This window comes from Lethenteron reissneri, chromosome 46 (assembly GCF_015708825.2).
Source record: "Lethenteron reissneri isolate LAM-NWPU_2019-01 chromosome 46, ASM1570882v1, whole genome shotgun sequence".
In the NCBI taxonomy this organism is placed as follows: domain Eukaryota; kingdom Metazoa; phylum Chordata; class Hyperoartia; order Petromyzontiformes; family Petromyzontidae; genus Lethenteron; species Lethenteron reissneri.
Genome location: NC_083824.1, coordinates 4184158 through 4210609, shown reverse-complemented (window position 1 = coordinate 4210609; position 26452 = coordinate 4184158). Strand labels below are relative to the sequence as shown.

Sequence of the window (26452 nt, the reverse complement as noted above, 5' to 3'; positions counted from 1 at the left end):
ATCCGTCCTGCAGCCCTGGCGGTTCCCCTCTGCGGAGACATCGCACAGTGGAGGGACACGCCAGCGTTGTGAAAGTGCCGGCACACTTGCGTTTTGCGAAGGGCGTCGTGAAGTTGTACGTGTGCATTTTGAACTTCTTTCGCACCGTACGTAGCCAACCGTGATAACCGGAGGCGCGTTTGGCACAGCTGAATGGAGTCGCTCTACCAGCCCCAGTCGAGAACCCCAGCGAGGCCCACATCAGATATGATGTTATCGATACGCCGACAAACAGCTAAGTGAAGGAGACACCGTCCGCTTCTGTCTTTTCAGAATCAGAATATTTATTTACACTCGGAGGAATCCGATGAGCTACAAAGCTCTTTTTCACGTATGCCCAGTAGTGCTATGCACGGCGGCTGCCCATGCAAACACTTATCCAGGTTCAAAAAACCCCGCTTTGCTTCCGAGATCTGGCCAGCTCGGGTGCATTCCGGATGACTTGGGGTCATCGGCGGCAGCGTTGGGCAGGGTCGTGTAATCTCTACACGTCTTCTTCTTGGTTCTTTCGGTAAAGTCACGTAGAAGGGAAATAATAAAATAATAAAAATAAAACATAAAAGAATATAATAATAGATTGTTTTATTTTATTTTATTATTTCTCTTCTACGTGACTTTACTGAAAGAACCAAGAAGATGAATCCCTGCAGTCACGAAAGCTTCAAATCGAAATCTCTACACGTCTGTCATGCACCACGGGGGGCACTGCCATTGAAACATTCATCGACCGGTGACGTGAAAGCACCTTCAGAAACCCCATCTGCACAGGCGGCCTGAGTCACCGCTTGCTGCGTCACGTGGACCACAATACCGCGCTGACCTCGTCATGGAGGGTTCACCATCATCACGCGAACTCGGCTCATCCTCGCAGCCGCTTTTGGCGAGCCATCGAACAAAGACGGTCGCCGCCGTCGTGAACGCCCTTCCCACCACCAATTTTAGGAAGCCAATGGACCGATGCACTTTGAAATCATCTAGACTGAAAACTTTTCCCTGTAGAACTGCTGCTTTTTGTGTTTAGTTTGTTGTCCTTCCCCCGCGCCTCCAATTAGCGCGGTTCGGCTACGTACGGTGCGAAAGAAGTCCAAGGTACACATTTACATTGGAACCGCGTCCGATAGTGGGGCCACATTTCTGAGCGACTGTGACACGGCACGCGCGACCAAATTAACGGAGGGACGAAGCAGCGCCATCGATTCTCGCTATACCCCGAGGGCGCAGCCTTTCCCTGCGCGTGCACAACAGCAGCGGTGCGGCTGAGTCGATGCAGGTAATGCGGGAACCGTGCGCTCAATTAGCCATTCAATTACTCGTATTGACCACACCTGGGGTGGCGGTAGTGGTGGTGGTGGCGCCACGCTGGCTAGGAGATGTTAACTACCTCGCCTGGTATAAAGGAGGTCGTGGGATTGAACCCGAACCTGACGCCTGCTGCTGTATATTTGGAGCTGGCACGTTTCTGTCCCTCGGTCCTCCGCTTTTTCCCTCCACATTTAAAAACACGCGTTTGGAGTATTTGGCTGCTATAAATTTCCACGTGATGAGCCGCTTCGTCGAGATATCATTTGTGGCCAGGTAGCTTCTGAAAAAGAGCTAACGCAGCTCAGTGGGCTTTACCTGGTAAAATAAAATAAAAATAGTTTCAAACAGTTTAATTAGTAACGGCCACGAATTAAATGTGTTTCTGCACTTAAAGTGGCTAAATTCCAGCTCGGAGAATCAAGTTCAAGTTCATTTATTAGGTATAGCCCTGTGAGCCATTCGGCTCTTGAATCGGGTGCAACCGCAACAAACAAAAAACAAAAACATGAACAATAAAACATCTTAAAGTGACTATGTGACTATGTGACTAAGGTGCAAACAGAAAATCCAAGAAAAGACAGCAAAATATTGCAGAAAAAGCACCGTACACCAACACTGTGTGCAAAAATCCCAGTGGGATGCAAAATCCCAGTGGGATGCAAGAATGAGATGGACGTCTCTCTCAGTGGGGTGGGTGGGTGGGAAAGCGCCGTCCCTGGACTTTGTGGTCCAGAGGTCACTGTAAGGAGTCTCAGAGGTCACTGTAAGGAGTCTCAGAGGTGGCTCTGTGGTGTCCACTTCCCGTGGACAGCTCTCACACACAGAGGGTTTGCGCCGCCCTGCGAGGGATCCGAACGGATTCTTTGTCTCGCGATGTGCGCTGAGACCACAAATGGGAGAGAATCGTGGGAAAAGTCAAATGTACATTTTTTATAAGTGAGCTGAGCCTGAGTGAAATTCCCCCGCATCCCCCCGACCCCCGCCCAAGCTTTGCGGTCCTATATATATTAAGGTATTTACATTTTTTTTTACTTTAATTAATTGAATTCACCCAAAAAATGACATTTCCTATTTCGCGTTGAGCCACACTTGTGAAGTTGGGTCATTAACACGCACACACAAAGACAAAGATCCTCCATATAGCTTAACAGTCTTTTGGGGCAAGTGCTGTTAGCGAGCACCTATGTAGGCCAGCACGGCACACGAGGGGGTGGGTGGCCAACACCACGCCTGGCCGCCTTTGTCTCCCCAGTGGCGATGTTAACACACCGCACCAGATACTCATTTGCGGTTGAGTTCACCTCGGAAAGGCTCAGAACTGCTTCAGATAATCGTCGCCGGTACTGGCCGCGAGCGGGAATCAAACTCGGGTCGCCGGGTTCATAGTGCAGCGTGCTAACCGCTACACTACCGCTCCCTACACGCACGCACGCGCCTTTAACTCGCCCCTTCACACGCGCCACTCCCCGCCGCACCGCTGCGATCTCAAACAGCTGCTGCCACTTTCCGCGTTCCCAGTTTGCGGACAAATTCGAGGAAGTGAAGGCAGCGTTGCTGAGGACAAAATACAAACCCCACAGCAGCCCCGACATCGCCATCGCGGCCGCCCAGGTGAGAAGCATACAAACACAGGACAATTCTGTTCATCACATAATTTGGATTTTCCTCTTTTTAACGCTTTCCAAGGAAGGTTAAAAGTGTTTATGCACGAGCTCAGTCAGTCCGTCCGTTTGCCTGCACGTTAGTGTGTAAGTGGCCACGGTAACTCTCGTAACGATGATTTCAATATCAACCGAACTTTAGTGGCCGGTTGTGCTGTTGTCGAGGACTTGCCCTGTATATAAATGACCAAATTGACCAAAGGTGTTGCCTAAAAATGGAGAGATACAAACTGGTGCCAAGAGCACCTGGCTCAGCCACCATAGCCGCCTCCTCCGAGTGCCGTTATCTCATCGCCACACGGGAGACGCTCCGCTTACTGCGCACCAGCCGCGAGCGCTGCCCGCCGCTATCGCCAATTCATTATTTCCAAGGACGAAAAACGCGCATCCGCACGGCCAGGTTTTATTCTCGTCCGCACCGTTTTCGCTCGGCCGCTCTCTCTTTCTGCCCTCAGGGCCTGCGACGAGGCCAGTCCAGGCGATCGGCGCACCCTCCCGCGCCCGACGAGACGTTTGGAGCCCTCCCGGGCCAGGTGGCGCTGCCCGAGAACGAGTCGACGGGCAGGAGACCGCCCCCGCACAGGTACCCAGATCCGGCGTGTCCGGCGGTGTGCGCGGCGACCTCGCGACCTCGCGACCGTCGGCTCTGTTCCCAGTGCGTCGGGTGTGTGCCGAGCCGGCCCGTGCCACCGACGTCGCGCGCAACGAATGCGCCGTTAGCCCCGCCCCTGGCCCTGCTTGGCCCCCCGAGTCAGATGTCTTGTGCGGGAGGCCGGCGAATCAGAGTTTGGCTCTGGCTGGGCACAGCAAGGAGCCAGCGGTAAAGCCACGCGCGCAGTGGGGACTCCACGCTGGCTCGGGTCGGGCGTGCCACAGTGGAAAAGAGGTACAAGCGGTCCAGCGCGGTAGGGATCCGGTGTCCGAATCCCCCTGCAGTCAGCGACGGACGCGTGGCGTCGCGAATAATGAAAGCTCTACGGAGCTGCCGCAGGGTGTTCCGCACGTGACGGAGCGATGCGGACGAGGGGAGGGTCACAAAGCCGGCTGGTTGCTGGATCCTGCGAGGGCGGACCCCGCAGGTCGGGTCTCGACTCGGCAACAGCCACCGCATCTGGAAGATGGCTGAAAGCGACGGCGAGGCGTGGTGACATGAACGGCACAAAGTAGTTCGGGTCGCAATATGGAAGACGTCAACAATTTACGGGCGCTTTCAGCGGCGCTCTGCAGAGGTCGCAACCAGGTACCCGATACCCGTACCCTACCCAATACCCGGCTACCCGTACCCGGTCAGGTACGGGTACGGGTACGGGTACCCATTTGCGACCCTGGTGCGGCCGGATATGGGTACGGATAGGCCGTGAGTCACTGGTGAGTAACCGTTTGTCACTCATTTCCCAACGTCTTGTCTCTTCTCACAATTCAAGTTCCTAGAATCAACCCACCCGCGCCTACAACATGGCTTCATCCCAGAGGTCGCAATCAGGTACCCGATACCTGGGTACGGGTAGGGTACGGGTACGGCCGGGTACGGGTACCCGTTTGCGACCCTGGTGTGGCCGGGTACGGGTACGGGTAAGGAATCAAACCCCGTTTGCGACCTCTGGCGCTCTGCCACGTTCAACTGAGGCGGCCGCGTTCCATCCGTCTCCGCCGATGCCAAAACGGGCGGCGGACTCCGGCGGCGTCAGACGCCCGCCCCTCGCTCCGCCTGCGGCGGCCTCCAGCTACGCGGCGGCGGCGCGCGGCCCCAGGGTCACCTCGGTGTCACTGGCCCCGGATTCGTCCGACGTACGAGAGGGCCTCCCCCGAGTAACACGACTCCCTTTTGTTCCGCGCGATGAGTGCCGAGGCTCGCGTCCAAGCAAGGAGAAGAAAGGGGAGGGGAGCTCAAGCGCAACCCCCTGACCTTTGGCAAATCAAACGCGACCTTCAGAAGCAACGTGAGCCCACGCAGAGCGACGGACGGGGTTCACCCCCCCCCCCCCCCCCCCGCCGCCCCACGGAATAAGACCTTCGTCAAAATAATCGTCGTCGTAATCATCGTAGTTATTTACTCATCCGGCAAAGTCTCACCGAGTTTGAGCGCCCCCCACCCTCCCCCATCTCGTGAGATGGAGGAGGAGGGTGAGGGGCTGTGGTGGTGCACGAGGCGCCACCAAGACAAGAATCAACGATCGCCGCCGCCGTCGCACCTCCGATTAGCACGGTTGGTTACATGCGGTGTGAAAGAAGTTCAACATACATACTTCCTTACAACATTCAAATATATAAATATAAACACGAACAATAGGCTAACGTTTTAGGCACTAGCCCTGTATCAGTGACGATTCTGAATTTGGCCTCTTTTCAATGTCAACTTTTTTCAATTTCAAATATTTATTTCTGCGTTTGGTAAAATGTTTGTTGTTGTAAACATTATTAGGTTGGTGGTAATTAAGACTAAGAATTTGCTGAATTAATCGTGAACAACAGTGGTCGAGACTGAGGATAGAGTAGCAGGGAACACGCCAGAGAGCGGCACCTCCAGCACAGAGACGCAGCGATGAAATCGGCTCCTTTGGAATCGACATCGCAATCATCGCCCCCGACTGCGCACAACTCGGCAGGACCCTCCTGTGAAACACTCGTGAGACTCCGGGGGTGAACAAGCATCGCCCTCATCATCATAATATAATGTTGAGATTTGCGACACCGAGAGATGGCGATGCTTTCGAAAAGCCTTCATCCGGCAGTGGATAGGTCAGCGGTTGGCAATCAAATTAACAAGAGGAGACATTTTTTTCGAATTCTCTACAAAACTCAAAACGTTTCAAGAGCCGCAACGCGAATAGACACACGCGGTACGTCACGAAGCAATCAGAGAGATTCGCATGCGGTGTCGGAGCCACGGGATGCCGACCCCCTGGGATAGATCATGACCGACGATGACGACGACGACGATCATCATGAAACTCAACCGCTTCACGCGTTGTTGGGCCTCGCCGATGCGAAAGGGCGCGACTCGTGGGGACGGCCGCTTGAGCTACCGCGACAGGTGACCCCACGTCGGCATGGCTACCACGCGGAGATGGCGTCGCGTCTGCGCTTCACGTGTCGGTAAAGACGATCGCGTCGCAACGGGCGAGTGCGTGGACGGAAGGCTGGGTGGGCGTGTGGGTAATCGAGTACCTGAGCGAGCGGGCCGGTGGGCGAGTGAGTGCGTGAGTGAGCGGGTGGGTGGGTGAGTTGATACGTGGATGAGGGAGTGAGTAGACAGATGAGTGAGTGAGTGTGTAGTGTGTGAAGAGGTAGGAGGTTGAGCGAGTGCTCAGGCAGTCAAACGAGCGAGTGGCTATGTGTTTGAGTAACTTCGTGAGTGAATGCATGGGTGCACGGGTGATTGAGTGTGCAGGCGAGTGAGTTAGTGGGACATGAGTGAGTGGTTGCATGAGTGGGTGCATGGGTGATCGATTGACTGATTGAGGGCTTGCGTAGGCGAGTAAGTTAGTGGAATGCCAGTAAGTGGCCGAGTGAGAGAGCGAGAGCGGCACGCGCGCGAGTAACCGTTCGTCCGGCACGGAATTCCCACCGCTGAAATCGCACCAGCGGCATCAGAAATCTCCTCACATCCCCCCCCCCCCGCCAGCCATCGCCACGTGCGTGACCTCTGCCGAGCTTGACCTCTCCCGAGCGTGACCTCTACCGAGCGTGACCTCTCCCGAGCGTGACCTCTACCGAGCGTGACCTCTGCCGAGCGTCACCTCTACTGAGCGTCACCTCTACCGAGCGTGACCTCTGCCGAGCGTCACCTCTGCCGAGCGTCACCTCTACTGAGCGTGACCTCTGCCGTGCGTCACCTCTACCGAGCGTCACCTCTACCGAGCGTGACCTCTACCGAGCGTGACCTCTCCCGAGCGTGACCTCTACCGAGCGTGACCTCTGCCGAGCGTCACCTCTCCCGAGCGTGACCTCTACCGAGCGTGACCTCTGCCGAGCGTCACCTCTCCAAGCGTGACCTCTGCCGAGCTTGACCTCTCCCGAGCGTCACCTCTCCCGAGCGTGACCTCTACCGAGCGTGACCTCTCCCGAGCGTGACCTCTGCCGAGCGTGACCTCTGCCGAGCTTGACCTCTCCCGAGCGTGACCTCTACCGAGCGTCACCTCTCCAAGCGTGACCTCTGCCGAGTGTGACCTCTGCCGAGCTTGACCTCTCCCCAGCGTGACCTCTGCCGAGCGTCACCTCTCCGAGCTTGACCTTTGGGCGTGACCTCTGCCGAGCGTGACCTCTGCCGAGCGTGACCTCTGCCGAGCATGACCTCTGCCGAGCTTGACCTCTCCCGGGCGTGACCTCTCCCGTGCGTCCCTCCTAGCAGCTTGGTGAACGGCCAGGAGTTGGAGGCGGAGCTGGCCGCCCTGCGGGGAGTGAACGCCGAGCTGAAGGCCTCGCTGGAGACCGCCGACGGTGCCACGGAGGCGAGCATGAGGGAGACGGCCGCCTGCCGGCAGGAGTGCGAGGCCCTGCTGGCCAAGGTGAGCTGGCGCCTCTCAGCCGGTTTTGCGCACCCGCCACGATCCACAGAGCATGAGCGGATGTTGTTGCTTCGTCTCCGCGGTGGACGTGATCTCGGGCTGCCACTCTGTCGTTGGTCTCGGCCACTGGTCATCATCATCCCTTACAGTGCGGTGTCCTCCCCACGCACACTTGTTTTTTTACTACTACCACTGTACTACTGTTATTATTATTAGCAGTCATTGCGGTCAATTCCGTAAGACGAAGGGGAAAATCCATCGTGAGAAAAGAGAGTGCCACAGAAAAATAGCGCGGGCCCGGAAGAAAAAAACAAGCTTTAAACAACGCGCAACAACGCGCAACAACGCGCAACAACGCACAACAACGCACAACAACGCGCAACAACATGCAACAACGCGCAACAACGCGCAACAACGCGCAACAACGCGCAAGAACGCGCAACAACGCAAGAGGACGTCTCTAACCGGTGCACGTTCTCCAATCGTTCGGTTCCTCTTCCCGGCTCTCAGACCAAATCCGTGCGTGCCGCTCTCCGTGCTTCTTGGCGCGCCTCTCAGCTTCCACTCCGCTTTCTTTGTCACGTTTAACACTTAGGAATTCTTTGTCACGGTTGCCGCGTGCTTCTGATCCACACGCCAGAGCGGGTCACGCACGGCGTCTCAGAGACACCGCGGCACAAACACGGTTTGTAATTTTCGCGCGGTGACAAGCTTCTCGAAAAATACTCGGCACGTTCGTCAACAGCACAGCGTGTGGCCTTCAAAGGGAAAATTATATAACGGGCGACGTTTCGGGCAACGGCTCTTCTTCAGGGCACGAAGGACCACGAAGATGGGCCATCGGCTGAGACGTGATCGGTACGGTGTTTAACCCAAAAAACAATGAGTTGACAATTTTTAAATGTCAATCTATATATTTTTTTCAACTCCGTGCAACTGCTGATTTTTTTTTTTTCAAAGGAGGCTTGCTTTTAATGCGCGGGGGCAATGTTAGAGCATGTTTGAATGTTTGAGGGTTTTTGAAGGTGAGTTTGGTCTAGCCACGGAATGGACTGGGTATCTAACAATTTATTGATGCAAGTTAAAATCAATTCCTACACGGATGGCACACGCACACACACACACACGGAATTAACTGTAAGAATCAATTACTTTGCAATTCGTGCAAATTATATTTAAAGGTCACCTTTGGGTCAATGGAAAAGACAAGGTAGAATACAGAATAAGACAGCACACAGGAGACAAACAGCACAAACGAGACCAAGACCACCGTCAGGTTTTCTTGAATCGACTTTGTGACCCCAAATCGTGACAATTCTTCGAATGGCAATCGGGGCTCCATCCTTGGGTGCACATCGCCAGCGCTCCCGACGAGTGAACCCATTCACCGGGTCTTTAGGGTGGACTTCGCGGCAGATGCCTGTGACCAAATCGGTGGGCATGCACCCGATCTCGGCAGATCTCGAAAGCTAAGCAGGGTGTTTAGAGCCTGGACATCGCTTTGATGGGCGACGATCATCGTAACAAAATATGTGGTGCTGCTGTTGCTGCGTTGGCAGTGGTGCACAAGTACAGACAACAACAACAAATACTCGACACATTCGTCAGTAACACTGCGTGTGCGGCCTTAAAATAAATAGGAGACGTTTTGGTAAATGGGCCTTCTTCATAGCAATGTAAATAGAGAGGCCAGAGAGGTGGAGTTGACAATAAGAGCTGCACTTTACACCATGGGGTCTCGTAACAATTACATTTGAATTGTTTTCTAATGACCGGCTATTAAACGGGCACGTGAATATTTACCTAATAGTACAATTCCTTAACTGTTCAAACAGCTCACTGTAGCCTGCTGCTGAGCTGTGTGCCGGGCAGCGAACGACAGCGCAGTGAAATCAACCGTTGTACCGTACGCCCCACATCCACCAAACCCACGCTGGCGGCATTGCAACACGCACGTCGCGGGGACGCCCTCATCCAGCAGCGGACTGACACGGCGGGCTGCCCGAGTCGCAGCCGACGGACACGTCGCTAGGGCCACGCTCCCCACGGCGGCGACTAATTCGTGCCAACCCCTGACCCCCCCTGACCAACCCCCCCTGACCAACCCCTCCTCCCCTCGCTCGCCGCCCCACGTGACCGCCCGCTCGCCTACACGCTGGCTGGACTGCCGCTTTTGAACTTCAAAGGCGGGCGACATCCATCGAACGCGGGGAGCTTTGGACCGAAAGGGCTTTTGAGAAGGCCACGGGCAGAGCGCGCCGACGTTTGGCGGGACCGGCGCGGCCAGCGCGTCATCGGGGAGCGGTTTAATCGCCGCGTAATCCTCGCGTTTGAAATCCCACGTCCCGGCGACCGCCGACTCAAAAGGTCACTCGCGAGGAGAGCGTCCGCGCACGAAGAGGCGCTAACGAGCGAGCCGCGCACGCCACCTACCTGGCGCCAGGACCCGCAGAATCTCCAGCGCGACCCGTGCGACAGTTCTAAAGAGTTTCTTCGTGCAAACGACCCCCTCCGCTCACATTCGGCCATGAACACTGAGAATCTTCATACGGCCCACGCGGGAAATCCACGTGGCAAGCAGCACAACAAACACGTGCCAGAGCTCAACGAACTGTACGTGAGAAGGGCTCGCAATGGGAAAGTGTTGAGTGCAAATCCGGGTTGGTGGTTGTCTCAGTCCATCATCCCTCCGGGGTGGATAAAGTACATACCACTTTGTGGGGAAGCCAACAGACGGTTGGGTTATCCTACGGAAAGACTCGTGGAAAATCCACCACTGCCTCATTGCTGCAAATAGGAGACGCCTCAATATATAATTTAGAATAATTAACTACTTTTATTCACAACCACCACCACCACAGGAATCACAAGCATGAGAGCAATGACAAAGGGCCCTTACAGGGGCTTCCACGCGTTATTCTCGCATTATTAAAGGCCGCAACTTTGCAGGGTAGGCCGTGTACAACCCTGCAATGGCACGATCCATTGTGCTCCTAGCACACAAACCGTCGCGCCTTGCAAGGGAGGCCCTCATCCAGCAGTGGATGGAAAATGGCTGCAGTTGCTGAGTTTTTTAAATTGTAACCATGGTTGCTGAGAAGAGGCACAAAGGTCCACAATCCTCAGCGGCCAGCAACAAACAGCACTTATCAAAGCTGTAATCGTTAAAAAGAAGAGTGTAATGCATCTCGTGGAATGAGCGAGGTTATTAGAATAGCTTTGGAAAATGAGACCATGGGAGGGAATTCCAGAGTGGCGAAGTGCGAAGGAAGAAGCAGAAACATTGTGGTTGAGTGGGTGAGTGAATGAGTGAGTGTGTGGGTGAGTGGGTGGGTGAGTGAGTGAATGTGGTGAGTAAGTGGGTGAGTGTGGTGACTTGTGGTGTGACGGTTGAGTGGGTGAGTGAGTGAGTGTGGTGAGTGAGTGGGTGAGTGAGTGGGTGAGTAAGTGAGTGTGGTGAGTGAGTGGGTGAGTGAGTGTGGTGAGTGAGTGGGTGAGTGAGTGGGTGAGTGAGTGGGGGAGTGAGTGTGGTGACTTGTGGTGTGACGCTTGAGTGGGTGAGTGAGTGAGTGGGTGAGTGAGTGGGTGAGTGAGTGAGTGAGTGTGGTGAGTGAGTGTGGTGAGTGAGTGGGTGAGTGAGTGAGTGAGTGTGGTGAGTGTGGTGGGTGAGTGAGTGGGTGAGTAAGTGTGTGAGTGTGGTGACTTGTGGTGTGACGGTTGAGTGGGTGAGTGAGTGTGGTGAGTGAGTGAGTGAGTGGGTGAGTGAGTGGGTGAGTGAGTGAGTGAGTGTGGTGAGTGTGGTGGGTGAGTGGGTGAGTGTGGTGAGTGAGTGGGTGGGTGAGTGAGTGGGTGAGTGAGTGGGTGAGTGAGTGGGTGAGTGTGGTGACTTGTGGTGTGACGGTTGAGTGGGTGAGTGAGTGAGTGTGTGTGGTGGGTGAGTGGGTGAGTGTGGTGAGTGAGTGAGTGGGTGGGTGAGTGAGTGGGTGAGTGAGTGGGTGAGTGTGGTGACTTGTGGTGTGACGGTTGAGTGGGTGAGTGAGTGAGTGTGTGTGGTGGGTGAGTGAGTGAGTGTGGTGGGTGAGTGGGTGAGTGAGTGAGTGAGTGTGGTGGGTGAGTGGGTGAGTGTGGTGAGTGAGTGAGTGGGTGGGTGAGTGAGTGGGTGAGTGAGTGGGTGAGTGAGTGGGTGAGTAAGTGGGTGAGTGAGGTGAGTGAGTGGGTGAGTAAGTGGGTGAGTGTGGTGAGTGAGTGGGTGAGTAAGTGAGTGAGTGAGTGGGTGAGTGAGTGAGTGTGGTGAGTGAGTGAGTGAGTGGGTGAGTGAGTGAGTGTGGTGAGTGAGTGGGTGAGTAAGTGGGTGAGTGAGTGTGGTGACTTGTGGTGTGACGGTTGAGTGGGTGAGTGAGTGAGTGTGGTGAGTGAGTGTGGTGAGTGAGTGAATGAGTGAGTGTTGTGAGTGAGTGGATGAGTGAGTGAGTGTTGTGAGTGGATGAGTGAGTGAGCGTTGTGAGTGGATGAGTGAGTGAGTGGATGAGTGAGTGAGCGTTGTGAGTGGATGAGTGAGTGAGTGTTGAGTGAGTAGATGAGTGAGTGTGGTGAGTGAATGAGTGAGTAGATGAGTGAATGTGGTGAGTGTGGTGAGTGAGTGAGTGGTGAGTGGATGAGTGAGTGAGTGGATGAGTGGATGAGTGAGTGGATGAGTGAGTGAGTGAGTGGATAAGTGAGTGTGTGTTGTTCTTGTGACCTGCGGTGTCGTGATTGAAAACAGTACCGACGATACAAAACAGTCAACTAAAAACTATTGCAACTATTTTATTTACCAGGTAAAGCTCACCGACTTATATAGCTCTTTCTCAGAAGCAACTTGGCCACAAATGATAGCTAAACGCAGCGCCTTGTCGCATGTGGGAATTTACAGCAGCCAAATGCTCTAAACGCGTGACGTTGATTCTAAATGTGGAGGGAACAACCGGAGGACCCGAAGAAAAATCCACGCGACCACGGAGAGAGAGAGAGAGAGACACCGCAGACTCCAAATACAGGCGGTCTCCAGTGTGCGGCGGTCGGGTTTACGACGATCCACATTCATGACGTTTATACAACACCACGGCGGATCGATTTACGGCGAAGAAACTTCATTTACGGCGAAGAAACTTAATTCACGGCGCATCTGCCGACATTACCCCGAACGCATTAGAACAGAGACGGTCTGATTTCCGATGCGACTCGGCGTGGAGCTTTTGTTCTTCTCAAGTGTTGTTGTGGATGTTTCCCTGTGAAACCCCGTTGGACATGTCCGATAAAAGGACAGGGACATTGGCAAGGGGTGTTTCTACTGTTCCCACTGTCCGTGGAAAAGCGGGGTCCCATTTGTGACCGTCCGATTCACGACGGAGTTTCCAGGAACGCATCGCGTCGTTAAAGCGAGGACCGCCTGTGTACTGTACAGGGGTCACGACCGCACCCGCGACCTCCTGCACATCGGTCGAGGGAGATAACACCTCGCCGCCGCGCCATGGCGAGACGTAGACCAAGGTGATGATGACCCCGAGCGATTCTGCGTGCATTCCGCGTTCCTATGACGGAGCTCAGGACATCCACGTGACAGATCCCCTTGCTGTGCGCATATTTAGCGGTTGCCACGGCAATGACGAGGCAACATATACCTTCTCCTCCACAATATGACACAAAAAGGCGCCTGAATCGTTGCGATGGAGAAGGGCGGTTGCACGACACATCCTCGGTTTGGGTTGGGCGTTGTTATTGACAAGGGCAGAGTTGTCGTTATTCCAGGGACGCAAGAGCCGACTTCGCGTCCTCTGCAAGAAGGGACGCTCACCACAACTCACGCTCAGCTTTGCGAGCGAGCGAGCGAGCAGGCCGCGTGCCACTGTCCGTAAGCGATGGCCGCGACCTATCGGTGGGATTAGCGTCGGGGGTCAGGTCGAGCGGCCGCGACCTATGGATTGGGTTGTCCTTTACGGGCGGGATTAGGCTTCAGATTAGTGGTAATGACTTTTTTCCACTTCCCGCAGGGCGCAATAAAGACACGCGCGCGCGCACAGTTTACCGCCAAGCGCACAAAGGTCGCGGACGCGACAGTTGCGGTATTCGGTGAGGCGTGCGCCGTAGACGAGCGACTATTGCACGACCGCCTTTCTGTCGCCAAATTCCTTCTCCGTGGCGGTTTTCCACAAGAGGGCCCCCATTGTGGCTGCTGCACTCTGCCGAGATAGCGCGCGCGCACAACCATCGCCTTTTATACATCCCCGCGAAATAAATCAACCGAGGGGGGCAAAGCCGGGGATAGATAAATAGCGGGGGGCCCGCGACGGGTCGGCACTTCGCCGCCACTCCCAAACCTCCTCTCTCGTGTCCTCGTTCACGGCCGCCCGCCGATTCGAGTGGCCCCTGGGGGAGGGGTCAGGTTCAGTGCTCCCCCCCATGTTCCTGACAAACACGGGGGGGGGGGGCAGGGGGGACACCTGGGCACGTGGCCCCCAATTCCTGTGCACAATTTGTGCAACGGGCGTATTGGCAAAGCGCCGTGAGATGCCGTTGTGTGAAGGGCGATGCTGTCATTGTCATCATCGTCGTCGTCGTCGTCATCGTCGTGGTCATCATTGTCGTCGTCATCATCGTCGTCGTCGTCATCGTCATCGTCGTCGTCGTCATCATCGTCGTCGTAGTCGTCATCGTCGTCATCGTGCTTGTCGTGAGCGTGGCAGCCTGTGGGACGATTCGTGTCACCTCAAGGCCACACGGTGGAGCCCGGGGCAGCCCTCGTCCCCCCTCCACAGCCCCGAGGCAGTGCTGGGGAGTTTATTCCACATTCTCGCGGCAAGACGAGCAAAGCTATCGATATGGCAAATCCGATATCTACTTGCTCGCAGTGTATTACTAATTCTAATCGAACCCCCCCCTTCTTAGAATGATGATGGGCAGATTTGATCTCCCGCCCGAGATTTGAACTCGTGACCTTGTGATTGCGAGTGGCGGTGCGCTCTCTAACGGCAGCGGTGCACGGCTCGCGGTTTGTGAAGTGAAGGGGCGTCGTGTTCGCGTGATGTTAACTCCCTCGCCTGGTATGCAGGAGGTCGTGGGTTCGATCCGACCCTGATGCCCGCTGTATATTTGGAGTTTGCGTGTCTCTCTCCGTGGTCGCTTGGATTTTTCCCCAGGTCCCTCCGGTTTCTCTCTAGAATGAACATCACACGTTTGAGAGAATTTGTCTGCCGTACATTTCCACGTGATGACAATCCACTGCGTCGAGCTGTCATTTGTGGCCAAGTGACTTCTGAAAAATAACTCAGTGGGCCTTACCTGGTAACTTAAAAAAATGCAGTCAGAGAGAAGAAGCTCGACCCTTGGCAGGGGTCACTAACATGCTCGAGACGGGTCGGGAGGCGTCGTATGGTAAAATAAACAAAGACAAAGATCCCCCTTATAGCATTAACAGACTGTTGGAGCAAGTGATGTTAGCGAGTAGCACCTACGAAGGCTGGAACGGCACACGAAGGGAGGTGGCCAGCACCACGCCCGGTCGCCTTTGTCTCCCGAGTGGCAATGTTTACACAGCACACAAGATACTCATTTGAGGCTAAGTCGACCTAAGGGAGGCCCAGGAATGGTTTAGATGATTTTCACTGGTGAGCGGGAATTGAATCCGGGTTGCTGGATTCTTAGCGCAGCGCACGAACCCACCCACTCACCCACTCACTCACTCACCCACTCACTCACCCACTCACCCACCCACTCACTCACTCACCCACTCACTCACTTACCCACTCACTCACTCACCCACTCACTCACCCACTCACCCACCCACTCACTCACTCACCCACCCACCCACTCACCCACTCACTCACTCACCCACCCACTCACTCACTCGCCCACCCACTCACTCAATCGCCCACCCACCCACCCACCCACTCGCTCACCCACCCACCCAGCCACTCACTTTATTTTCCCAAAGTTCTTACCGCAACCTTGCTCAAGTCAAGATACGTGTTTCATTCTTAGATATATTATAGTGCTGTTTGTTGCTGGCCACGTGGGGTATTGTGTCTTTTCGGCCTGCATTCAGATATCGCGATAGCAAAACAAAAAATCCCGTGTACCCCCCGCTACGGCTACGACTCGGCACGTTCCTATGCCAGTCTACCAGCAGCCTGGTAAATATTTCACACAACCCCGCACACCAGATCCAGTATGCCCCCGCCACGGCTGCGGCGGCCGTAGTCGCCGCGCGCCACCTACTCCAGGTCTAGCGGCAGAGCCGGCAAAGACGTTCGGCAGGAAACGAGTCCCTGAGTGAATCTGAACGGCGGTGGGTGGGTGAGTGGGTGAGTGAGTGGGTGAGTGAGTGGGTGAGTGAGTGGGTGAGTGGGTGGGTGGGTGAGTGGGTTAGTGGGTGGGTGAGTGGGTGGGTGGGTGAGTGAGTGAGTGGGTGGGTGGGTGAGTGAGTGAGTGGGTGAGTGGGTGGGTGAGTGAGTGAGTGAGTGGGTGGATGGGTGAGTGAGTGGGTTAGTGAGTGAGTGAGTGGGTTAGTGGGTGAGTGAGTGTGTGGGTGAGTGAGTGGGTTAGTGGGTGGGTGAGTGAGTGAGTGGGTGGGTGAGTGGGTGAGTGGGTGAGTGGGTGAGTGAGTGAGTGGGTGGGTGAGTGGGTGAGTGAGTGGGTGAGTGGGTGGGTGAGTGAGTGGGTGGGTGAGTGGGTTAGTGGGTGAGTGAGTGGTGGCTTTGGCGCCCGCGCAGGTGAACGAGCTGGAGCGGCGGCGCGCGGAGGCCGACCGCCTGCTGGCGAGCAACGCGCAGCTGAGCCGTCATGCGCAGGAGCTGGAGTTCCAGATCAGCGAGAAGGAGCAGGTAGGCGGCGCCGGCGACTCGATGATGTCGAATCGACGTCTTCGGCCACTGGCGCCACGCTCAAGAGCGCAGGCGGCTGTCTTGCGAAGGCGCTGCTGCGCTTCCCAGACGGGTAGTCGGCCCGGCATGGGCGACGACGTGGCACAGCGGTAGCGCTTCCCCCGCTTACCTGGTAAATGTTTTTAATATATATATAGTTTGTTGGGGAGGTTCGCGGTTCGAATATCCGGCAGGCGGCACCGGTTAATGCTGCGGGTGCACCGACTGTAAAATACGCGTCGCCTGCGGACGTTAAAACAAAAAAAGCGCGACGTTATTTGAAGGGTAGGCCATTGCCAAATTTGTGAAATGGGAAAAATTACACGAGTAAATTAAAACTCGTCGCGATCGCTGCCTCCTACTGCGAAAACCGAGCGGGAGCAGCATCCTGCTGAAGAAGAGGCCTTGAGCCTCGGCGAGACCTTACCGGGTAAACAAGTCGCAATAACAATAATAATTCACACGAAAGCCGTCGGCTCATTTGCTATCCGCGCCATTCTCGTAGCGCAAGGCTGCGTCACGAAGGGGCTTCGCTTGACAGACGGCCACGGCTTGCGGTAGCTTCACAGTTAGGGGGTGATGTTGATGCGTGGCTTCACCCAATGTAAGTCAATCTGCGAGTCCTTTTACCAAGGACTATTGGGGGGGGGGGGTGAAGTGACCCACCCGACGCGTAGAACGCCGCACCGCCCCCCACGCTCGGGGGACCCGGCCACCCCACCCAACCCGCACCACCACCACCACAATGCAGCGTGCGTGTGACGCGTGGCCCTCTGGCAGGAGCGAGCGCTGCTCACGCAGAGACACGAGGAGGTGAAGGAGATGAAGGAGGAGGCTGAGAGGAATCTGCAGAAGATCAAGGTGAGAACGTCCTCCTCCTCCTCCCCCCCCTCCCCCTCTCTCCCCCCTCCTCCTCCCCCTCCCTTCTCCTCATCCTCCACCTCCCCTGCCTGGACGAGGCTGCCTCACCTGTAGCGGACGACGAGGAGGGACCCCCCCCCCCCCCGGGTACGGCAGCTTCCCCCACGCGGCTGAGACGACGACCGAGGAAGCCTCGGGGCAGGCTGGGGGGCAGCCCCGGAGTGTCTGCGGGCGGCAGCTTCGCTCGGCGATGGACGATCCGTCTGCAATAGTTGGAGGGGTTTTGACCAAATCGCACAGAAAATGTGAACAATTAAGGGGTGGCCGTCGCAGCTGGAGCCGAACGCACGATGGACGTGAGCAGATGCTGTGGAGAACAGCAGAAGCGACGTCGCAAGAAACGGACAATTCGCCTCTCCTTCACATAACTGTCCTTCCACACAACAACAACGACAACAAATTAAAGTGCTTTCCACACATCCCATCGGCCACGCGACCTTCTTCTTGGAGTGCATAATTTCATCGGCATTGGTTCGATGCAAGCGAAACTCTGAGACACTGAAATGTCGAAGGCGGCACAAACTGCTGCTTGTGCTGAACCAATGCTGCTGATATGAAGAACTCCCAGAAGGCCGTGTTCGTTAACGGGATGTGTGAAAAACACTTTACATTTTTATGGGTGAAATGACATATAGTCAAAGAGGCTTACTGGTGGCAAGATGTTAACTACCTCGCCTGGTATACAGGAGGCCGTGGGTTCTATGCCAACCCCGTATATTTGCACGTTCTCCCCATAATTGCGTGGATTTTTCTCCGAGGTCCTCTGGTTTTTCCCTCCACATTTAGAAACTAGCCCACGACGCAGTTCACGAGAGAGCGCAACCCGCCATGCGCCCGTGTTGATAACAGCAAGGGCACCGTGGTGGCCTGGAGACTCGGGTCAGAGCGCTGAGGATGGCAACAGCTGAGTTCTTGGGTTTTTGAATGCGAGCAGTGGCCCCTGATAAAGCCGGGTTCTCAAGTGGTTGTGAGTTGATCGTCTCAGCCCGGTCACCAATGACTGCACGTGAACAACAACAAAAACTTTCCCGATCATATTCGCTTTTGGTTTTGTAACACACTGTGGCCGAGTTCCAGCTCTGAGAATTAAAAATGATCGAATTGGCCATTATTCTTAGCGGCAAACCGGGTGTGAAAGCGCTGGGCCCTGTCATTATTCAACTCAGGTCACAGCGTGCTGGCTGAGCTGCCGTAGATTCTCCCTCCGAGAGTTCGACATCCCAGGGCCAACATCTCCCTGAGGTCAGGCACGTGGGTCGACCATTAGCACGTGGATAGAGGTCACGACAAGGGAACTCGGAAGTAGCTCTGTAATGTCACCTTTCGTGAGTTTTTGTCTATCGCAGAGGCGATGCACAAGTAGACACTTTGTCCCATGAGCGACGCCGATGGTACAATCGGCGGAGCACGGGGAAGAAGGCTAAAATAACTCAATAAAAAGTACCCTTACATGCAAAAAAAAGATCACGCAGCATGCAAAAAATGCATCGATTGAAATTGATTATTATGCCAATGAACCTCGCAACAAATCATTCATCAATCCATGTTTGAGAATGTAAACAAAGTACCTGCCAGTGCACCATTAAGCTGACAGAACGCACAAGACGGAGCACAAAAAAGACGCACGTAGGTAAAAAATAAATAATAAATAATAAAAAATTTATTATATTCTTTCTTATTTATTTTTGACCTACGTAAAGTCACGTAGGTAAAAAATAAATAATAAATACAATTTTCTATTAGAAAACCGAAGAGTATGAATCCTTGCAGTCACGAAAGCTTCAAATCTAGAAACAAAAACAAAGCAGCACGCAAGAGACATCAAAATAACGAGGATCCACCGTTGACTCGTGAAAAGCAATCGTGAATCGCTGGTGGGGATTATTACATCTCCAATCCCTACGTCGCGAATCCTTACAACCACGTGGGTTTTTCGATGTAAATCTTTCGTGACTGCAGGGATTCATCTTCTTGGTTCTTTCGGTAAAGTCACGTAGAAGGGAAATAATAAAATAATACAAATAAAACAAAATAATTCTCACTACGTTTCGGCCACAACGCAAGCAGCCCTCAGGTGAAGACCAGGTCTGTCGGGGAGACAGCGTCTGAATGAAACACCAACAGACCTGGTCTTCACCTGAGGTCGGCTGAGGACGGCTGCTTGCGTTGTGGCCGAAACGTTGTGAGAATTATTTTATGATGTTTTATTTGTATTATTTTATTACTTCCCTTCTACGTGACTTTACCGAAAGAACCAAGAAGATGACCACGTGGGTCTTGGCGGTGGCGCTATGCAGTCTGTTCTCTAACGCGGTGTTCTTCAGGGACGCAACTAATGCGTTATAGAACAACCGGCTGCGTTTATCTTGGCGGTATGTTTCCAGGTGGCACCGCGCGTGGTTCGGTATCACGCCCGACGTTTTGCTCCACGTACCGGGAGCATCTTCGGGATTTGAATTCAATGCTGCTATCTCAATTCCGTGGTTCAAACTGTACTTCCTGAAAAAGGCCCCCAGCAAGTGCAGCGAATCGTCGGGCATCGCGACTGGTTTGATCGTCGGCTCGGTTCGTGTTTGTGGGTTAACTTGGAATTTTCTCCAGGCGCTCAATTCAATTCCCTCGCGACTCTCGAACGAAGGGACGTGCGAACGAACTCGCGCCACCGCCGCCGCCTCTGAGGGTCCGGCGTGGCGATCGAATACGCAGGCGGTGCAACTGCACCGGGGCGCCGGCCCCAGACGGCGGCCCACGAGGGGAACGGGAGCCGGGCCTTATTTACTTCTCGAGCTCGGGACGATTGGTCGATGAGGTCGATGAATCGACAAAAAATTGGTGACGAGCGGAAGCAGGGGAGAGATCGATTTTCACAACCAACGCAGAATGTCCGAGTTAGTCAGACGCAGTAACCGGCAGCCGTAATCCATGACTTCAATTCTCATCAGATAGCAGGGCCACGGCTATCGAGTGTGCAGGCGGTGCAGCTGCACCGGAGCCCACGGGCCAGAAGGGGGTCCCAGACGCTGGGCTACAAAGAGATGGAGCGGGGAATTGGACAGGGGGCCCTGTTTAATTCCGTGTAACCAGGACCGCCCGTGCCACCTGTGCCACCCGCGCCACCAACCGCTTTCTGCCACCGGCGTGCTCGCTTTGCTCAGGAGACGGAGCAGAAGAACGCGGAGCTGCAGAAGCGAGCGAGCGCGCTGAAGGAGGAGCTCTCGGAGAGGCAGAGGAAGAAGGAGGCGGCCGGACGGGAGATTGACGGCTGGCTCCGCACGCTGGACGGGAACATCGCCGAGCTGGTCGAATTCCGTGACTGCCTCGCCAAAATTGGCCAGCTGTGATTCCTTATTTTGTCTCATTTCTTATTGTTTTGTGGTTGCACGCGTCCTAATTGGGGGAGCGGAGGGGGGGGGGGGTGGGGGTGACCACCAGGGAGGAGACGGAGCGATGAAATTGGCTCGCGTGCGGGCGCTGGGTGGATTGTGACACCGCGGCAGCTTGGAGATGCCTTCAGTCGAGCGGTGGATTGACCACGGTTGAAGACGGTGTTGATAATGAATGATTGTAATTTACAGCTGTTTGTCAATCGACTGCCGGGTGAAGGCCTCGTTCTGGTCATGGGGGTTGTTTGACCATACTTCACCACGCTGGTCAGTGGGGTTTGGTGAAGAGGGGGGAGGGTATCGCTCGCCAACATTGATGTATTTATGCTAGCCGTGCCCGGGAATCGAACTCAGGTCGCCGAGGTTAATGGTGGCAGTGCAATAACCACTGCGCCATAAATACTTACATATATTAACAAACGAAAAAAACCTCACACACGCACAAACAAGCCTCACACGCACGCAAAAACCTCAACACACGCACGCAAAAACCTCAACACACGCACGCGAAAAACTGACACGCACACAAACCACACACGCACAAACCTCAGAAACACACGCACACACGAACCTCACACATACACGTTTGAAAGACGTAAGCTGCGGCACAAGTACAATTTTGATATTCGTGGCGGTCGTGATATTTTACAAAAATTACGTTACAAATTGAAGCAATTATCGAAAGGGAAATAAACTGTCTGCCAACCTTCTCCAAGTCTGTTGGGGCGTGTGGCGAGGCTCTGGGTTTGGGGGGCGGTGTGGGCTCGGACGGAGTAGCCCAAACAGCCCAAAAGGGATTCAACAAACGCGCCTCGTCAGTACACGTGGGCCAGTTCGTGCGTGTGGCGCTCCCAGGCTCGCCGTACGTCCGTGCAGTCGCCTCCGGCCTCGGCTCAATCCACGACACGCGGATCCAACGGCTCCATGCCCCCCCCCCTCGCCTGTCTCCACCAAAATCAGCCGCTGGAATGAAGAACAAACGAAGAACAATTCGCAATGTGACCGCGGTTACCAGAGCCAGACCCATGGGTCACGCGATCTCACACTGCCCGCTTCAAGCGCCAATTCACAGACCACGGATCGCGTGATCCCACGCGGCCCCCTGCACCACCAACTAAGGTGCAATTATCACCGACATTCGCCAAGCCTCCAGGGAGAACTCCTGAACGGCTTAATCGCCACGATATCCGCACCGATAACGTTGCTGAAAGTTCATCTTGCCATACGAAAGAGGAAGAACAGCAAGAAGAAGCCGCTGGGAGTCTACGAGCCAACCGCTCGCCACGAAAAGGCAACCGATCTGCACGTGCCGAGGTAGCACGACTTTGCTGTTACAACCAACAAACACACTGGAGAGCCGTGCTGCACAACAGCAACAAACCGGCTCGGCGTCTACACCCGAACTGCGCTGTCAATGTAGTCACGGGAAGCCTGCACCGATCTTCAAGGCAGTAGCCATGGAGTCAACATTGGGGGGGGGGGGAGCCTAATCTTCCAGGGTGTCTGGGGGTGTCCCCCCACCAGAAAAAAAATTCTAAATTTGAAAACTCATTTCCTGCATAAAATATAAAAAAATTCACTAACACATGGGATGGACTTTTTAAAAATTATTTTTAACAATAATGTCTAATAGTGTATTGTATTACATTGCTCTGTTTTTTTCTTTTTTTTTACCTTTTATTGTTTCATTGTATGTAATGGCAGAGATTAGGGATTTATAAAGTACAACCATAGCCACGTAAACAGAAATCTATTTTATAGCAATATATTGGGGGGGGGGGGGGGGACATTTTGAGCATATCCCTGGAAAATAGGAAATTGTTTGACGAACTTTAACTTCTGAATGCAGAACTGCTCACCACACGAGTTCCTAATTCCCCCGGCACTTTACTTCCAAACTGCTGAAATTATTTACGAGCCGTGTCTTATACCTCTCAATTAGCAATGCACAACTATTTAAAAATGTTAAGACTTAGTCGGGCAACCAGCTCAATAGCTCACGAGCTCTTGAGCCACATATTTTGATCACTCACCCACTATACCACCATCCAAACACTTCACCATCCAACCACTTCACCATCCAACCATTCATCCACCCACACTTTCCATCCATCCCACCACATAGCTGTCAACCCCTTGTCAGTGCCCTGCCTTGTTACAGACAAATTCAGACCTTATTGGTCACCCCGTGCCTTTATAAATCTCAACGTTCATCCTATAAAGTCCCAACACAAGGGAGAAACACAAATAGACAAAAAATATTTTTCATAATAAAAAAAATATTTTGCCCGCATTGAAACGGCTATACGTCGTATGGATCTGAAAACGAAATTTCCCTGTACAAAAATACGGGGTAAACCGTGTGGGTTGACACGGTATAGCAGTGTAGTGTATAGTAGTGTAGTGTATAGTGTAGTGTATAGTAGTGTAGTGTATAGTGTAGTGTACAAGAATACGTGGTAAACCGTATGGGTTGACACGGTATAGCAGTGTAGTGTATAGTAGTGTAGTGTATAGTGTAGTGTACAAGAATACGTGGTAAACCGTATGGGTTGACACGGTATAGCAGTGTAGTGTATAGTAGTGTAGTGTATAGTGTAGTGTACAAGAATACGTGGTAAACCGTATGGGTTGACACGGTATAGCAGTGTAGTGTATAGTAGTGTAGTGTATAGTGTAGTGTATAGTAGTGTAGTGTATAGTGTAGTGTACAATAATACGTGGTAAACCGTATGGGTTGACACGGTATAGCAGTGTAGTGTATAGTAGTGTAGTGTATAGTGTAGTGTACAAGAATACGTGTAGAACCATATGAGTTGACACGGTATGCCACCCGTCCAACCATCGCACGATCTCACCACCCCCACCAATTCCATCATCCCAAACCAGTCTTCCTTCCATGGTCACGGTTCTGATTCCCAGAGGCATTCGCTGAACGCTCGATGCCTCGGCGTCCACAAGAGGGAGACGTAACGACGGGAGGACCCCGCCGTACCCACCCTATGAGCTCACCTAATCGCGAACAAACAGCGTTGCCGTACATATGCCATTGTTTCGTATCCAATACACGCGTGGAAGATATCAATTACACACACACACACACGAGCAATGCAACGGTTGAATGGGATTTCTCACGCGCACCAAACATTTTTAGGAGCAAGCTAGCACTTGTGTAAAACACTGCCACGGTTATTCTATTCGCGATAATTGCTCGACCGAGTGAGCAGACGTTGCGTGGGAAGGTCGCTCTTTAAAATGTCACGTCACGGCGGGTACAATCGTGCAGCATATTTGACATTCCATTTGCAGAGAGAAAGGGAATCTTAGCATTTTGTTATCTGCCATTGGCAAACGCACGTGCATCGCGTGGCCCATCACGTGCCGAGAGGGCCCTGCAAGCGAAAAAGTCTCCGGTTACAGCCGCACCCATCGAGTGCAACAGGCACCGTCGTCTCAATTAACCGTGACAACCACCACCACCACCAACAACAACAATAGCAAGAAGACAAAGATCACCCCGTGTAGCCTTTAACACACTGTTGTAGCACCTATGAAGGCCGGCACGGCATGCCCGGCCGCCTTTGTCTCCCCAGTGGCGATGTTGACACATCGCACCAGGTACTCGTTTTTGAGGCTGAGTAGACCTAGGGTGGAGGCCCAGGTCCCGTTCAGATAATCGTCACTGGTGTTGGCCGTGAGCGGGAATCGAACTCGGGTCGCGGCGGTTCGCAAGGCAGCACTGTGCTAACCACTGCACCACCGCTCCCCCAACCGACACCACCATCGTCACCATGTTACATTACTACGACTACCAGTCTCAGCATTGCCTCTACCACCACCACCAGTATCACTACAGCCGCCACCAGTATCACTACAGCCACCAACACCAACATCACCACAGCCACCACCGTCACCAGCATCACCACCACAGGCACCACCACCAATGTCACCACAGCCACCACCAACATCACCACAGCCACCAGTACCACTACAGGCACCACCACCAATATCACCACAGCCACCAACATCACCACAGCCACCACCAACATCACCACAGCCACCACCAACATCACCACAGCCACCACCACCAGTACCACTACAGGCACCACCACCAATATCACCACAGCCACCAACATCACCACAGCCACCACCAACATCACCACAGCCACCACCAACATCACCACAGCTACCACCAGTATCACCACAGCCACCACCACCACCAGTATCACCACAGCCACCACCGTCACCAGCATCACCACCACAGGCACCACTACAGGCACCACCACAGCCACCACCACGAGCAGTTTCACCAAAGTCACCACCACCAATGTCATCACAGCCACGACCATGGCTAGTACCACCACCACCACAGCCACTATCACCAAGACCACCGTCGCCTCTACCACCACCACCACCGCCCACTGCGGGCACCTGGCGCCTGTTAATTGACGTCGTGTGGCGCTCACAGCTGGAGATGAGAGGTGGTGGCGTTCGGGGAAGTGGTTAATTGCGGGTGACACAGCTCCAAGTGCCCCCCGCCCCACCCCGCGGTGACCTACGATACCAATTACCGTAATGTAGGGCGCAGCGGACAGAGGAGCATCGTACGTCTCCCTCGCAGGGTGCCTGAGCATTTGCCAGCCGCTAACGAGCGCAAGAGGATGACGCTGTACGGGAGCGGGAGATTCAAACCCAACATTGAACCTCTACCCCTCCCCCACCACCACCACCCTACTCAGCTCGATTCACAATCAGCCGCTGGCCACTCTCTCCCCTCGATACGATCCATCCCAGAAGATCCCACCCCCCCCCCCCCCCGGCTTTGATCCATCACGAAGTTTATGGGCTCACAACCCCCGAAACCGCATCTGCACGCAAACCATTGCAGCAGATGCGGGCACTTGATTGTGCACAAGTGGGACATTATTTTTAACAAAAAACATGGAACATTTAACGACTCAGTGCCCAATACACAAAATGTTATTGTTGTTATTCCCCATCACCACGCCCGGCCGCCTTTGTCTCCCCAGTGGCGATGTTTGCACGCCGCACCAGGCACTCGTTTGAGGCTGAGTCGACCTAGGGGAGGCCCAGGACCGGTTCAGATAACGTGAAATAACAGCCGTACAAAGGAGACCAGAGATTGTACAAAAAGTGTCACCACTGTGTGAATTTAGTAGAGTAGCAGTGTTTACTATCGAAAATATTGTTACCACGCGCGTTTACCCCAGAAAAAAACCTCACATTTCACGACGGTCCAGGCAAGTAACCACTCACAGATTGTCGAAGTATTGCGACATTTAACACAGGGGGCGCGTGACGGTCAATAAGGGTTGGGTTTTATTTTAATTATATCCGGTTTTGTACGACATATTTGTTTATATGAATAAAGCAACAGATGCCAGAATGTGCCCTTTGGTGTTTGGTTACTGGCGCTAAATACAAATGTTTTCCTTCCCACCCACCTCCGATTGTTGGCACGTTTGGCTTAAAAAAAGTTCAACATCAGCAGGCTTTCGCGACCAATATTATACACAATAGGGGGTTTTGGGTTAGATCGCGTAAATATAAATGTGTCGTTAAACCCACCACAACCCGACAGCCAATGAGTAGGGGTTGTCGCGTAAACAAAACATGGCAGTTTCTTACTAGTACAGCACGCCGGTGTGTTGGAGAGTAAGCCCACAACATTTGCAAATCGAGTACGACGTTTCGCCAGTAATTACAACTGGCATCATCAG

General features: G+C 53.8%; 1 protein-coding gene across 2 annotated transcripts in view; it reads left to right on the top strand.

Moving 5' to 3' along the window:
* Window positions 1–21421, top strand: part of LOC133354236 (homer protein homolog 1-like) — a 31429-nt gene extending 10008 nt beyond the window's left edge. The window contains exons 4-9 of one of the 2 annotated variants that reach the window (XM_061570924.1): window positions 2860–2952; window positions 3458–3585; window positions 7351–7510; window positions 16258–16368; window positions 17188–17268; window positions 20484–21421. In XM_061570924.1, coding sequence (XP_061426908.1) covers window positions 2860–2952; window positions 3458–3585; window positions 7351–7510; window positions 16258–16368; window positions 17188–17268; window positions 20484–20669 — 759 coding nt within the window. In that variant the 3' untranslated portion in view covers window positions 20670–21421. The remainder of the gene's footprint in view (window positions 1–2859; window positions 2953–3457; window positions 3586–7350; window positions 7511–16257; window positions 16369–17187; window positions 17269–20483) is intronic. The other variant, XM_061570925.1, reaches the window with a different exon arrangement.
* The last annotated feature ends 5031 nt before the right edge of the window (window positions 21422–26452 follow it).